The sequence below is a fragment of the Leptonychotes weddellii genome, chromosome 10 (genome assembly GCF_054177405.1).
Source record: "Leptonychotes weddellii isolate Sample4059 chromosome 10, ASM5417740v2, whole genome shotgun sequence".
NCBI lineage: Eukaryota > Metazoa > Chordata > Mammalia > Carnivora > Phocidae > Leptonychotes > Leptonychotes weddellii.
In genome coordinates, this window is record NC_138378.1 from 68,611,736 (window position 1) to 68,627,989 (window position 16,254).

General features: G+C 34.8%; 1 protein-coding gene across 5 annotated transcripts in view; it reads left to right on the forward strand.

Annotated features, from left to right (window-relative positions):
• Positions 1–15,637, forward strand: part of SANBR (SANT and BTB domain regulator of CSR) — a 54,276-nt gene extending 38,639 nt beyond the window's left edge. For 4 of the 5 annotated variants that reach the window (XM_006733194.3, XM_031028003.2, XM_081833590.1 and 1 more), the window contains 6 exons: positions 8,601–8,692; positions 9,689–9,717; positions 9,796–9,869; positions 10,533–10,621; positions 12,374–12,465; positions 13,787–15,637. In XM_006733194.3, coding sequence (XP_006733257.1) covers positions 8,601–8,692; positions 9,689–9,717; positions 9,796–9,869; positions 10,533–10,621; positions 12,374–12,465; positions 13,787–13,823 — 413 coding nt within the window. In that variant the 3' untranslated portion in view covers positions 13,824–15,637. Of the gene's footprint in view, positions 1–646; positions 6,275–8,600; positions 8,693–9,688; positions 9,718–9,795; positions 9,870–10,532; positions 10,622–12,373; positions 12,466–13,786 lie in introns of those variants that run through there. The other variant, XM_081833589.1, reaches the window with a different exon arrangement.
• Positions 15,638–16,254: the final 617 nt, after the last annotated feature.

The window sequence follows — 16,254 nt, forward strand, 5'->3', positions numbered from 1 at the left end:
ACATACAACCCTCCCTTTGTCTTTTTTCCAAGTTTTACATAATTTTTCTTCATGTGTCGAATCCTCTTATTAAAAAACTAGTTATCAGTTATTTTTAAATTATAATTAGTCAAGGAGAAAATGCTACTATGTTTTGTGTGAGGTTTTTTCCCACAGTTGATTGAAGTAGAATTTATATGTAATAAAATTCACCCATTTTTAAGTGTACATATTGATGAGTTTTGGCATGCAGTTGGGTAACCACCACCAAAATCAAGACCTAGAACCTCCAAAAAATTATCTCCTGCCCCTTTACACTCAGTTCCCTTTCCCCAATCCCACCCCCAGGTAACCACCAATCTGCTTTTGTCACAGTGGTTTACCTTTTCCAAGGTCTCATGTAAATGGAATCATGGGTAGTCTTTTGTGTGTGGCTTCTTTCACTTAGTGTGATGTTTTTGAGATTCATCTATATTGTTGTGTATGTCAGTGGTTCCTTTTTATTGCACAGTAGTATTCCATTGTATGAATATACCATAATTTGTTTTTCCATTCACCATTTCATGGACATTTGGGTTGTTCCAGTTCTTGGTTATGATGAATAATGTTGCCGTGAACATTTGCATACAAGTCTGTGTGGACATATGTTTTCATTTTTCTTGGGTAGATACCTAGGAGTGGAATTGCTGGGTCATATGGTAAGTGTATGTTTAACTTTATAAGAAACTGCCATACTGTTTTGCAAAGTGTACCATTTTGCATCTCACCAGCAATGTATGAGAGTTCCAGTTGCTACACGTTTCTACCAATACTTGGTATTATTACTTTTTTTAACTTTAGCCATTCTAGTGGATATATAGTTCTAGGCATCTTCTCATGTGCTAATTGGCCATTTATATATCTTTTTCATGAAGCGTTTGTTTAAATTATCTTCTATGTTTTAGTTGGATTGTTTGCCTTATTATTGAATTATAAGCATTCTTTATATATATTTTGGATACAAGTCAATATGTTTTGCAAATAGCTGTCCCCAGTTTATGACTTGCCTCTTAATTTTATTAGTGATGTCTTTTGAACAAGAGCCAAAGTTTTTAACTTCACGAACTCTAATGTTTTAATTTTCTTTTATGTTTCATGCTTTAATAACAGAAATCTTTGCTTACCCCAAGGTCACAAAGATTTTCTGTTGTTTTCTTCTAGAACTTGTATGATTTTAACTTTTGTACTTAAGTCTGTGATCCTTCCAGGTTAATTTTTGTATATGGTATGAGTTAAGGGTTGAGCTTCCCTTTGTTTTCCTTTAGGCATAGCCAGTTTTCCCAGAATGATTTGTTGAAAAGAATGCTCTTTCTCCTTTGGATTACCTTGACACCTTTATTTAAAAATCAACTGATCATTTACATGTGGATCTATTTTTAAACTCTTTGTTCTCTTTCATTGATTCTTATGTCTGTTTTACATCAGTATATCAATACCACAGTCTTAATTTTTGTAGTTTTTAGTGATTCTTGAAATCTGGTGATGTATGTCCTTCAAAATTGTTCTTTTGTTTTAGATTTCTTTGGTATTTCTAGGTGCTTTGCATTTCTTATACATTTAAAGTAAAGGTCACTATTTCTACAAAAATACTGTTGGAATTTTTATTGGGATTGTGTTGAACCCATATATCAATTTGGAGAGAATAACTTTTTTTTTTTTTTACAATGGCAAGTCTTCCAATCCATGAATATGGAATGTTTCTCCATTTATTTAATTCTTTAATGTCTCTCAATAATATTTTATAGTTTCAGTATGCAGATATTAAACATCTTTTATTAAATTTATTCCTAAGTGCTTTTTTTATTCTGTTACAAATGAAAGTAGGTTTTTAAAAATTGTCCAGTTTTTCAGTTGGAAAATTTTTCAGTTGCTCCAAATGACCTTTTTTCTGTGTCCTTGCTAATTTCACTTAATTTTTCTTATTAGATTCCTTTCCAATACGTATGCCTTGTATTTCTTTGTCTTGCCTTTTTGCACTGGTTAGGACCTCATGTTCAATAGAAGTGGTGAGAACAGACATCCTTACCTTGTTCCTATCTTAGGGGGAAAGCATTCAGTCTTTATCCATTAAGAATGTAATGTTAGTGGTTGGTTTCTCAGTTTCTCATAAATGCCCTTTCTCAGGTTGAAAAAGTTTTTTTCTGTTTCTAATTTGCTGAATTATAGTGAATGGGTATTGAATTTTGTCAAATACTTTTTCTCCATCTATTGAGATGATGATCTAGGTTTTCTCCATATATCAGTATGATGAATTACATTGGTTTTTCAAGTGTTATACCAGTCTTCCAAGGTAAACTCCAGTTGGTTATGAGGTATTTGTTTTTTTATATATTAATGTAATTCGACTTGCTGGTATTTTGTTAAGGATTGTTTGTGTTGGGCGCCTGGGTGGCTCAGTTGGTTAAGCGACTGCCTTCGGCTCAGGTCATGATCCTGGAGTCCCTGGATTGAGTCCCGCATCGGGCTCCCTGCTCGGCAAGGAGTCTGCTTCTCCCTCTCCCACTCCCCGTTTGTGTTCCCTCTCTCGCTGTGTCTTTCTCTGTCAAATAAATAAAATCTTTAAAAAAAAAAAAAGGATTGTTTGTGTTTATGAGCGATATTAGTTGTTTTTAGTTTTCTGTGATGTCTTCAAGTTTGGTTACCAGAATAATAATGATCTTGTAAAATGAGTTGGACAGTGTTCCCCTCACTTCTCTTTTCTGAAAGAACTTGTGTGCTATTTGTATTATTTCTCCCTTAAATATATGATAAAATTCAGCAGTGAAGTCATCTGGGCCTAGAGTTTTCTTTATGAGAAGGTTTTTAATTATGATTTTAGTAGCTGTAATATTGTACTATTCAAGTCTTTTATTTCTTCTTGAATCTGTTTGATAACTTATGTCTTTCAAGGAATTTCTCCATCTTATCCAAGTTGTCAAATTTATTGGCATAAAGTTGCTTATGGTGTTTTCTTATCCTTTTCTGTCTGAAGGATCTGTAGTGATGTCCCTCTTTCATTGATGATATTGGTAATTTGTGTTTCATCACTTTTTTCTTGATCAGTTTAGCTAGAGGTTTATTTTATTGATCTTTTCAAGGAACGAGCTTTTGATTTTATTGACTTCTTCTGTAGTTTGTTTTATATTTCATTGATTTTCACTCTTATATTTAGTATTTCCTTCCTTGTATTTACTTTGGACTTAATTTCCTTTTTTTTCTTTTTTAGCTTCTTAAGGAACTTAAATCATTGGTTTTTTATTTTTCTTCTTTTCTAATATAAACATTTAAAGTTATAAGATTTGCTCTCAGCACCACTTTAACTATTTCCGAAGACTTTGCATGTCTTGTTTTCATTTATATTCAACACAGAATATTTTCTAATTCCCCTTATGGTTTTTTTATTTGACCCATGTGTTATTTAGTAGTATGTTGTGTAATTTCCAAATATTTTCAGATTGTCCAGATACTTTTCAGTTACGGGTTTCTAATTTAATCCCATAATGGTCGGAGAACATACTCAATGTGGTTTCATCCCTTACATTTTATTGACACGTGTTCCAGATGTGAATGAAAAGAATATGAATTCTGCTGTTATTGGTGGAGTGGTCTATAAATGTCAAGACAGGTTGGTTTGGTTGTCTGTTACAAATCTTCTGTAATCGTGCTCATTTTCTGACTGCTCATTTCTGACTTTTTTTTTTTTTAAGATTTTATTTATTTATTTGACAGAGAGAGACACAGCGAGAGAGGGAACACAAGCAGAGGGAGTGGGAGAGGGAGAAGCAGGCTTCCCACAGAGTGGGGAGCCCAATACGGGGCTCGATCCCAGGACTCTGGGATCATGACCTGAGCCGAAGGCAGACACTTAACGACTGAGCCACCCAGGCGCCCCTCATTTCTGACTTCTTGTTCCATTGATTAGTAAAAGAGAGTGTTGAAATCTCCAGCTATAATTAATTTACATACTTTTCCTTTTAAGTCTACTAGTTTTTACTTAGTGTACATTAGAGCTTTGTGATTAGGCATGCATTTATAGTGTATTGACTCTTTTAACATTATGATGTATTCCTTTTTGTCTACAGTAAAATTGCTTGTCTTGAAGTCTATTTTGTTTGGTGTTAATATAATCACTGTAGATTTGTTTACTATTTGAATGGCATATCTTTTTGCTATCCTTTTATTTTTAACCTCTTTGTGTTTTCTGATTTAAAGTCTGTATCTTGTAGGTGGCATGTTGTTGGAAACTGCTTTTTTTTTCCAGTTTGACAATCTTCACCTTTTGATTGGAGCATTTATTTTATTTATATTTAATGTGTTTAATGATATGGTTGTATTAGTTCTGCCATTTTTTTTTTTTTTTAATTTTAAGTAGGCTCCATGTCCAGATTGGAGCCTAACACGGGACTTGAACTCATAACCCCAAGACCAAGACCTGAGCTGAGATCAAGAGTGGGATGCTCAACTGACTGAGCCACCCAAGTGCCCCTAGTTCTGCCATTTTGCTGTTCACTTTCTAATTGTCTCAGATGTTTTTGCTTCTCTTATTTCTCCTTTCCTGCTTTTTTTTGTGCTAAGAAAATAATTTTAGTATATCTTTTAAATTATTGTACTGGCTTTTTAGTTATATTTCTTTGCATTTGATTGTTCTAAGGATTACAACATGATCTTTAACCTATCACAATCTACTTAAAGCTAATAAGAATTACTTGAGGTAAAATATAACCTTAAAATAATATAGTTTCCTTAGCTTCCCCTTCTTTGTGCTATTGTTATATGTCTATATATATTATATATAATTATGTTAGGGTTATGATTTTTGTTTTAAACAGTGGTATGTCATCTAAAGAATGTAGGAGAAAAAAAGAAAAATATATACATTTAGTCTTTTATATATATCTACATATTTACTATTTTTTTATATCTGAGTTATCATGTGATGTTATTTTCTTTTATTCTGAAGAACTTTTATTTTCTATAGTGCAGGTAGTCTAGCAATAAATTCTTTCATTTTTATTTATCTGAAAATGTCTTTATTTCACCCTTTTTTTAAATTTTTTTAATTTTTTATTTATTTTTTTTTAAAGATTTTATTTATTTATTTATTTGAGACAGAGAGAATGAGAGAGAGAGAGAGAACACATGAGAGGGGGGAGGGTCAGAGGGAGAAGCAGACTCCCCGCTGAGCAGGGAGCCCGATGCGGAACTCGATCCAGGGACTCCAGGATCATGACCTGAGCCGAAGGCAGTCGCTTAACCAACTGAGCCACCCAGGCGCCCCTCACCCTTTTTTTAAAGATTTTATTCTTAAGTAATCTCTGCACCCAACATGGGACCTGAACCCACAACCCCAAGATCAAGAGTCATCTGCTCTGAGCCAGCCAGGCACCCCTCACTTTTGTTTTTTAAGTACAGTTTTCTTCAGTATGGATTCCTGTTTAACAATTATTTTTTTTCTTTTAGCAGTTTGTGTTTCATTCCAATATCTTCTGGCCTCTATTTTTTCTGATGAGAAGTCAATCATTGATATAATTGTTCCCCTGTATGTAATGTGCCCTTTATATCTTGATTCTTTCAAGATTTTATTTTTTACTTTCAGAAGCCTATGATATGTCTAAGTGTGGTTTCCTTAATGGCTATCTTACTTGGTCTTTGTTGAGCTTCTTGGATCTGTAAATTAATGTTTTAAACAAAATTTGGGGAGCTTACAGTCATTATTCCTTTAAGTACTTTTTCTGTCCCTTTCTCTCACTTACCTTCTGGAACTCCAACACGTGTATGTTAGACCTTTTGATGTTGTCCCATAGGTTTCTGAAGTTTTGTTTCTTTTTCTTCATTCTTCTCTATTTTTTTTGGATTGGAGAATTTCTAATGCTTAACTTCACATTTCACTGATATATTCTCCTACCATTTCAGACTTTCTTTTAAGCCCATCTACTAAATATTTCGATTATTGTGCTTTTCAGTTCTAGAATTTCCACTTGGTTCTTCTTTTATAGTTTCTATATCTTTGTTGAGATTTTGTATGTGTTTATTTAATAACACCCTTTTCCCTTTCAACATATTTATAATAGTTGTTTTGAGATCATTGTGAGCTAAATCCAGCATATAAGCTCTCTCAGAATCAGTTTCTATTGACTGTTTCTTTTCTGAGTGGTTCATACTTTTCAGTTTCTTCATCTTGTAACTTTTGGTAGATTATCTGTGCAATTCTGAAATCTATTTTGTTCTTCTGAGTATTGTTGGGTTTTTTGTTCTAGTAGGCAGTTAACTTGCCTGACCCAAACTGCAAAATCTGTCTACTTCATGTCTCTGCCCAGGTTTTTCTTGGCTGCTAACTGCTCCTGTTTTAGCCTGATCCCCAGGGTCGTCCAGCCTGTGTAGTTATAGTAGTCAGGCAAGGTTTTGGACAGACTTTATATTCGGATTTGGGGGCTTACCTGCTTAGTGGTTTCCTTGCTTTGTGGGTTCCCCCTAGATTTCTAGTTGTTTTTCCAGTCCCAAGTTGGGCTCCTGCTGTCAGAGCTTGAGCTCTATACATTTTGGGAAAGCATTTAGTCAAAGGCACAAGAAACTCTGATCTCTCACCAAAAACAATTCTGTCTTGCAAGCGTCAAAACCCCAACCTAATTTCTGCTTGCCTGTTTAGCTGGATTTCCTCGGGTCTCCCATACACTTTCATAATTTAATACTCATTTGAGCAGAGTTTACAGTCACATTTTAGATCTCAAGTCTTTTGTGACTTTCTCCCAAAATTTTCCATTTAAACTTCCAGCTTCTCTTACTTTGAATTCTAACATCTTTTTCCTGGAACTCATAAGGCTGTAATTTTCCTCCCTTGGCTCAAGGTATTGGGAAGGGCCCTCAGGCAGAAAGCCATAAACTCACAGATCTCACCTTATGCATCTATTTTTTTTAAGTTTTTAATTTTAATTCTGGTACAGTTAACATACAGTGTTACAATAGTTTCAGGTGTACAATAGAGTGATTCAACAATTTTTTTTTTTAAGATTTTATTTATTTGAGAGAGAGAGAGCATGAGCAGTGGGGGAGAGGCAGAGGGAGAGGGAGAAGCAGACTCCCCGCTGAGCAGGGAGCCCGATATGGGACTTGATCCCAGAACCTTGGAATCATGACCTGAGCTGAAGGCAACCACTTAACTGACTGAGCCACCCAGGCGCCCATGATTCAACACTTCTATACATTACTCAGTGCTCATCACTATAAGTGTACTCTTTAATCCGTGTCTCCTGTTTTACCCCTACCCCTCCCCCTCACCCACTTCCCTACCTTATGCATCTTTTAAATATAAACACTCAACTTTCTACCTCCCTTTGATTATTTGCCAGTACCTACAGATAATGGTTTATAATATTTTTGTTCTGTTTTTATCATTGTTTTCTTTGGAAAGAACTTGTCTTCACATTCAATTATCAAATCTCACCCTATCATGTCTATTAGCAATTTTATAACACTTGTTTATCTCCCATTTTAACTATAAACACATGTCAGGGACTCAGGGCTTGTCAGGAGGCAAATCAGTCTATCTAGATTGTTAATACTGTTTTTATGTTATTTTACTTTATTTTATTTTGAGAGAGAGAGAGAGAGCAAGCATGAGTGGGGGAGAGGGGACAGAAGAGAGAGAATCTTAAGCAGGCTCCATGCCCAGCACGGAGCCTGACTTGGGGCTGGATCTCAAGACCCTGAGATCGTGACATGAGCTGAAATCAAGAGTTGCACGCTTAACTGACAGAGCCACCCAGGCATCCATTTTTGGGTTTTTGTTTGTTTGTTTGTTTTTTAATTTTAGTATCTTCAAGGTTATCTTCCTTGTAGCACATTTTACAGGTTTTCCATTTGTGGTAGTAATATAAAGTTTCCCTTTAAATGATAGAGCAAAAATTGCACAGGTGGTATACAAATAATTGATGTTTGGGAAAGTGATCTAATGTACTATCCTTACATTCATACATTGATTTAAGAGAAATGACTCTTTCCCCTCCCTTTTTTCTCTTCCTCTCCTTTCTCCTCTACACTGTCAGCCTGAATAAATTCAGAATATTGATTGTAGAAATGCACCAGTCCAGAATACAGTTTGCCCCAAATCTGCTTCCTCCCGAGATCATTTCTGTCCTATCTCCATTTTTATCTTCATGGCCCCTCCTCCTCCCCAGGCAAAAGACATTTTAAAGATTTTTTTGTGAGTTCACTTATTCCACTCTCAAACTGTGTTTTTCTGAGTTATAGTTATTTTTATATATATAAAAATTTGGAATTAGGTGATGATTCCACTATTTAGATTTAGAGAAATATGTATAGTTTTTCCCAACATTTTCAACATCTAGTTTCATTGGGACTTTGAATTCATTTCCCTGACTTTTCCCCCAAAGTTTTTCATCAAGTAGAAAGAAGAAAAGTAATTAAAACGAACCCCTGTAAAAACACATTCAGTTTGACTTCTCCATATATTTACTTTTTATTTAGAGGTAATTTGTTAATTTTAAGAAACAATGTTTTTTAATGATTTTATTTTATTGTTTGTAAGTAAGTATCAAGTGCATTGGAGAAGCATGTGAGACATAACATTGACTCTCTATTGTCAGGGAAAAAGGAAAAGCCAAAGAAGTTCACAAAACAACCAAAAAAGCAGATGTCTTCACCCTGTGGTCAGAAGAAAGAAAAGGCGTTAGAGAAGGTAGCTCTAAATTATCCATTACTGTTCTGAAGTTCATATTGAGAAATAAGCAGGCAAATATAGCCAGGAAAAATCTGAAGAAGAGTAACAATATACCACAGTGAAATGCTAGCAGTATAAAAATGAACAAAGAAATTCCATATAAACTGAGATTAAAGATCTCTAAGATATATTGATAGGTGAGAAAAAGAAAGTGCTGAATAGTATGTAAATTGGCATATTCTAACATTTCTGTAGCATGGATAGAGGAATATATATGTCTTTATATATGCATAAAATATCTCTGAAAAACTGCAAAGGAAGTTGAAAAAAGACTGATTGCCTCTAAAGAAGGGAATTGAATGGGGAACAGAGATTTTTTACTATATGTGCTATTTGTAACTTTTGAATTTTGAGCCAATATTACTTATTCAAAAATAAGATAGACTTTGAAATAAGAAAAGTAAGTAGACTTTATAATTTTTAAATAAATTATATTTTATTACCTTTTAAAATAATTTTTATTTCCCATACCTTTGAAGGAAGGGGTAAAAAGCCAGGTAAGAATAAGAGGACAGTAGTAACCACATTTGACTAAAAGAGAAACCATGGATTCCGAAAATGTATGAAGGGCTGGGTTGCAACAAGTTCCACACAATTACATTGGGCAGATTATACACTTATCTGCATGCTAAGTACCACAAGCACACAAATGGGTGAATTCTAAAAGATTGCATAAGCTGGGGCTTCCAGGTCAGACAAATAAAGCTGGGTGCAAATTCTAGATCTGTATCTCTTTGGACAAGTTTCTTAACTTCTCTGAACCTGTTTTATTATAGAGATAATTATGGCAGCTGTCTCATGTGGTTATTGCAAGGCTTAAATGAAATAATACTTGTAATGCTTTTGGTACAGTGTCTTGAACTCAATAAATGTAAGCTGCTTTTTATTATTAACTATAACACAAATCAGTAAATGTGTTCTAATTGGACCTTAATGTTGTCTACTCTTTTTTAGTCAACTTCTAGAGATGTGTCTCCTTTCATGTGAGTATTGGTCCTTAATCCAATCAGATAACCGCTCTTAAAGCATCAATGCTGATTTTTGTTTAATTTTTCTAATAGTGTGAGTATGCAGAAGAATAAATGGGATGCCACAAGATCCTTGAGATTCAACCAGGATGCACAAAGGGAAGATGGTAGGTTTTAATATGTACGTAATGTACAAATTAGGTATAAATATCAATGATAGGAATCTTTCATTTTATGAAGTATGCTGAATAGCTTAAAAAATTCCAACTAGAATAAGGCTCAGAATTCGCACATTCCCTTAGGAATCAACCAGAATTTTTATTTGTTTGTTAAAAGACAGGGTCAAGGGGTGATGCAGAATCCCAAGCAGGCTCCCCTCTGAGCACAGAGCCAGATGTGGGGCTTGATCTCATGACCCTGAGATCATGACCTGAGCTGAAATCAAGAGTGTGACACTCAACCAACTGAGCCACCCAGGCAGCCCTCAACCAGAGTTTTATTAGTATACAATCCCAGCAGATAATGTACTGTTTTATACATCTGTGGTTTGGAGGTATCAGGCTGACTGTTGCCCATTACTTGCACTCTAAAGATGACTGACTATCATATTTTAGGTTGGTTTAAGTAGCCTTAAAACCAGCACAATTATCTATGTATGAGCCATTTGCCACTTGCTGTCTAAAGTTCTTCAAAGATAAATAAGTGTGTATGTCTGTAAAATAGTATCCAATGATATTTTCATAAATTCTTGATAACTGAAGTGTTCTTTAAGAAATAAAAGTTATAAATCATCTTCATAAAAAGTTAGGTTTATTATTTTTTACCTCCAGATCAGCGGCGGATGTCTGAAATTACAGGGCACCTAATAAAGATGAGATTGGGTGATCTTGACCGAGTCAAGTCAAAGGAAGCAAAAGAAGTAAGAATTATGTGCTAGTGTACTGTGCTTGCTTAGATATACCTTCCTACTTTATTTTCATCATGAGGTATATAAAGATGTTTTAGGCAGAATCTGAAAAGACCAATTTAAATACTTTAATATATTTTTATATTCTGTCCCATTTAGCCAGTTGACTCACATAAACGTTCTCCATGTTATTATCCATGGCCCATGGGTCCTCTATAGCACACACAGAAAGTAGGTTATTGCTGGAAGTGTAATATCACACCAAGAGTAGATTAACTGTGAAATTGCTGATCAAATGCTGACTACCCAGAGGGTGACTTTTTGGAAGTTGCTGATTTCAGTCAACTCTGTAGGCAGTGCTTAGATATTATTTCTAAAATAAGATGTCATCTTGCTGAAAATGATGACTAGAAATACCTATGTTCTTACTAAAATTATGTATTAGTCATAACACTATATATTAACATCAGTATTGGTATTATGTATTTATAATTACTCTTGCCCTAATTCTTTTATTTAAAAATTTACTTCCCTATAAAACTTCTGAAGCCTTTCTTTTCTTAATTTTAATTCCAATATAGTTAACATACAGTGTTAAAACTTCTAAAATCTTTGTGACCTTGGTTAGGCAAATATTTCTTAGTTGTGACACCAAAAGCATGATCTATAAAAGAAAAAATTGACAAATTGGACTTCATCAAAATTTGAATGACACTATTTTTGAGAGTCACTTTTTTTTGAAAGACACTATTAAGAAAATGAAAAGATAAGCTATAATCTATGAGAAAATATGTGTAAAACACTTACCTGGTAAAGACTTTGTGTCCAGAATTTATAAAGAACTCTCAAAACTTAATAATAAAATAAATAATCCAATAAAACTAAATGCGCAAAAGATTAAGCAGACACCTCATGAAAGAAGGGATATAGATGGCAAATAAGCACACAAAAAGATGCAACATCATTAGTCATTGGGAAATGTAAATTAAAACCTCAGTGAGATACCCCTGGATACCAACTAGAATGTCTAAAATGGAGAAAGAAAAAAATGCTGGCGAGGATGGAGAGCAACTGCAACTCTCATATATAGCCAGTAGGGATTCGAAAAGGAATGGCCGCTTTGGGAAACAGTTTGTCAGTTTCTTATAAAGTTAACCATTTAGTCACCGCAGAGATCAGTGCACACATGCTTATAGTGGTTTTAGAAATTCAGAAATGCCAAAAACTAGAAACAACCCAAATGTCCTTTACCTGCTAAATGAATAAACCAACTGTGGTACATATAAAAAAGAAAGAACTACTGATACATCAGCAACATAAATGAATCTCCTATACATTATGCTAAAGTGAAAAAGGCCAGACTGAAAAGGCTCCAGACTCTATGATTCTACTTATATAATGTTTAGGAAAATGTAAAACTATAGGGACAATAAAACAGGATAAGTAGTTTCCAGGAACTGATCATGGCAAATGGGTTGACGTATGAGAGGCACAAGGGTATTTTCTTGGGGTGATGGAAGTGTTGTATGTCTCCCTTGTCATGATGGTTAAACCACTGTATGCATTTGTCAGAATTCAGAACTGTGCACTAAAAAGGGTGACTTTTAATGTCTGTAAAATTATTCACAGAAATTATAATTCAAAGGACCTGAATTTTGAAAATCAGAATTACTTCTAAGCTAAAAAGTAATACCATTTTCATAAAGCAGAGCTTCTATTGATTCCATAAAAATAACAACTCCATTTTGCCCCTTTACTCTGCAGTTTGCAGGAGGTATTTATTCCAGACTCGAAGCGCAAATCAAGGCCTCAGTGCCAGTAACTGCACGGCAAAGCAGCTCAGAAAAAAATACAAGGTAAATCAGCATAAACAAATTCAGAATACCACTGGCTTTGAGATGATTTTCTTTTTTTTTTTTTAAGATTGATTTATTTATTTTTAGAGAGAGTGCAAACGGGGGGAGAGGCAGAGGGAAGGAGCGGGAGAGAATCTCCTGCAGACTCCCGCTGAGCATGGAGCCCCACACAGGGCTCGATCCCAGAACCCTGAGATCATGTCCTGAGCCGAAATCAAGAGTGGGCCGCTTAACTGACTGAGCCACCCAGGTGCCCCGTGATTTTCTTTTTTTAGGGAAAATCATATGAACACTAGCAGCACATAATTGGAGTTTGGTTTGTTTTGTTTCAAGGGTTAGATCATCAAGACATTAATCAGAACCAGATTTTAACTTAAACATAAGGCTTAAAAAGGTCATAAGCACAAAATTTAATGAAAGTCTAGTTTTTTTAAGTTTTCCTGTTGATTGAATCAGCTCTGTTCTGAGCCAGCTACAGAAAGAAATGTAAGCTCTACTGCTACTGTGAATTAGTAGAATTTTATACTGTTTATAGGTAATATATTATTTATTTAAATCATTGAAGTCTTTCCTGTTCCTTATTTTATTTCTCTTAATAAAATCTAACTTGTTGGATCCTCTATCATTTTACATCACAAATTTTCTTTTAAAGATTAAAAGTTATTGAGATTGGATCATTAATACTACAGATCTAGATGCCTTATCAGCAGTTCTGAAATCCAGAAATCTCAGAAAACCAGTAAGACTTTTTTATACATTTGTGGCAACTCAAACCCAAACTGAGCTACTATGATGCTATTTATAGTTTGTATTTATCTCACTGAATATAAATGTTCATTTGTTTCACTGAAGAAGCGTTAATGTGTTTGCTTATAAGGCACTGCTCCAATCCATGATATATAATTTATCTATGATATTATCTGCCCCACCCCCCAGGGCGCCTGGGTGGCTCAGTTGGTTAAGCGACTGCCTTTGGCTCAGGTCATGATCCCCAGGTCCTGGGATCGAGTCCCACACCAGGCTCCCCCTGCTCTGCAGGGAGCCTGCTTCTCCCTCTGCCTCTGCCTGCCACTCCCCCTGCTTGTGCTGTCTCTCTCTCTCTCTCTCTCTCTCTCTGTCAAATAAATAAATAAAATCTTTTAAAAAAAAAAATCTGAATTCCAAAGTATGTCTCACTCCAGGGGTTTTTAAAAATGGATTATGGGGCTACAGGAAGTTTCATTAAACTTTGATACTGTCAAGCAAACGTAACCTAAAGCAACAGCAACTTCCTGCTATTTTAGACGCATCTCTGACCTTCTTTTCTATTTAAAAAATCTAGGTCTAAAAGCCGTTTTGGTCCAGGGCGTCCTGCATAAATCACCTTAACTATAACTAAAAAGACAGAAGACACACCTCTGGACATCTGAAATTGCTCAATTCTTGAAGATCTTCAGAACAATGACTTCTAAATGTTTTAAGTTATTTATTAATTATTCTTGCAAACCACATAAATCATAGTGCTGAGGGAAATGTATAGTTAGGTCTTCTGAAATCCAAAATTGTAAATATGAAACTTCTTAAATCTGATTTTCCTTTAATGTGACACTAGGCTATGTAGAAAATTAGTATTTACAAATTTGCATAGTTAAGGCTCCTGATATTTGTTATCCTTTATTTATTTGAAAGAGAAGAGGCCTAAACTCTCAAGTAGCTAGGACTTCTTAAGACCTTAAAAAATTAAGGGAACACAGCTGGTGGTGGTACTGTGCATGTCTTTTGGGCTGTAAATCTTGGGATAGCATTGGGGACTGCAGCTTGTGTGATGAAACTCCCAGTGATGCTAATTTTAAGTTTGCATGAGTATTAAGGAGTGACAGGTCTCAAGACTGCATTAAAGAAAGTTTCAAGGTGTGAGGTATTTCCTGTGTTGGGCAGGAGAGTTAATTTTTTTCAGCATTATTCCATGGAAAGCACAATGTTAATTCAACTTGTTTTTCTTTCGGTTTTTATTGCTTATCTATTGGTTATCTGAGCTGAAATTACCGATTAGTACCTCTTCTTCTGTGACACCAGTGCCATTCTGAATTTGTTAAAACAACTATTGGTAGTTTTAGGATAGTAAATCATTTTGGTTGTATGGAACACCCACTGTGCAGTTCTCAGGGCTCTAAAACTTAACCATATTTCTTAAGCCATTTGAATAGCCCCTTCAAACAGTTATAGTTACTTAGTACTTTAGCAATGTCTAGAAGGAAACATTCCCAAATACATTTGATGGGTGAAAAATGGCATACATTCAGTAGAAATCAAACTAAATTCTATTTTATAGATCATGTTTTAATTTTTCTAACCAAGCAGAAAGAGTGCTCAGGGAAAATTTGTTCCAAACCATAAGCATATAAAAAATTATGTGTTTGAAAATTACCTGTATGTAGGCCTCTGAAAAACTTTAAGATGCACTGTTTCTATTTTCAGTCTTCATTTATCTTATAATTGGAATTTCTTCAAATTTAGAGAACAGGCTTTGATAATGTGCGACAGAATGGCAGTTTCTATTGAAATGTTGAAGTGTTAAACTCAGTTAACACATACAGAAATCATCTTAAGTGAGTGTTTTAGTTGATAAATGAAGCTAGATGTTATTTGATGTTATATGTATGGCTTTTCCAAGTTTTTTTAACTTCTGTTTGCCAATTTTGTTCCAGTTTAGATATTTTTTCAATTGTTTGATATTTTTGAAATAGATTATAAATTTTTTATTTTCAAAAGAAAATGTTTTATAGTACATGATCTGTAAACTCTGTTAAATACCAGAGTCTTGTTTCTTTTACTGTATTCTCTGACTAAAAGTATTTAGGCTTGTACATGTTATATAGTGTGGTGATGGTCACAACTGGAAGAGGAAGTATGCTCTTTAGATTTTTAACTAATGGTAAAAAGGCAAATTGCTTCTCCCCGGGGAGGACTGTACCAGTGAATTGATTTTTACAAACCAGAATTTATCGGAATTTGATTCTCTTCAGAATATGCTTTTTATTTTGTTAATGTCTGTAATACATAGCACAGGTACCAAAAACATTTTAATCAAACTCTTAGTACTATTTCTTTTGCCAAATACTTTGGAAGGGTTTTATCTTACATTAACTCTGAATTCACATGTCTTTAATTGAAATAAATGTTAATGACAAAAGTTGTTTGAAAAGTCCCTTGCTCTGAACCATTCCATCTTCTCAGAAAAATGTGGGTGGGCTCTAGAGCACAGGTTTTCATGAAAAGCTTGTTTGAAATGAGGTTATCCTGGTAAAGATTCAGCCAAATATTTAAGAGAGAAAATATTGCAGAAAAGATGATCTGGTAGCAGAGTTTATTCCACACTATTACATCATGTTGTTTGTAATTTTCCCTCTTCAGAACGTTCCGCCAGATATTGGGAGATGTGCTAATTGCTTTGGAAGCTGAGGCTAAAGCCCTATTATGCTAAACTGCTAAGGGCAGATTTTAATATAAAAAACAACAACAAAATATACCTTTCATATCTAATACCTGGGATTAATTCTTCAGCTATCCTTCAGCTATTCACTGAGCAGCTATTATGAATCTCACCTTTTTGTACCTCCTAGGTAAAAGGTACTGAGATACCTAGCCAGTTCAATTCAAATAGGCTAGCTCTCCCACGCCCATTTAAAGCTGATCTAGGGGTGCCTGGGTGGCTCAGTTGTTAAGCGTCTGCCTTCGGCTCAGGTCATGATCCCAGGGTCCTGGGATCGAGCCCTGCATCGGGCTCCCTGCTTCTTGGGGAGCCTGCTT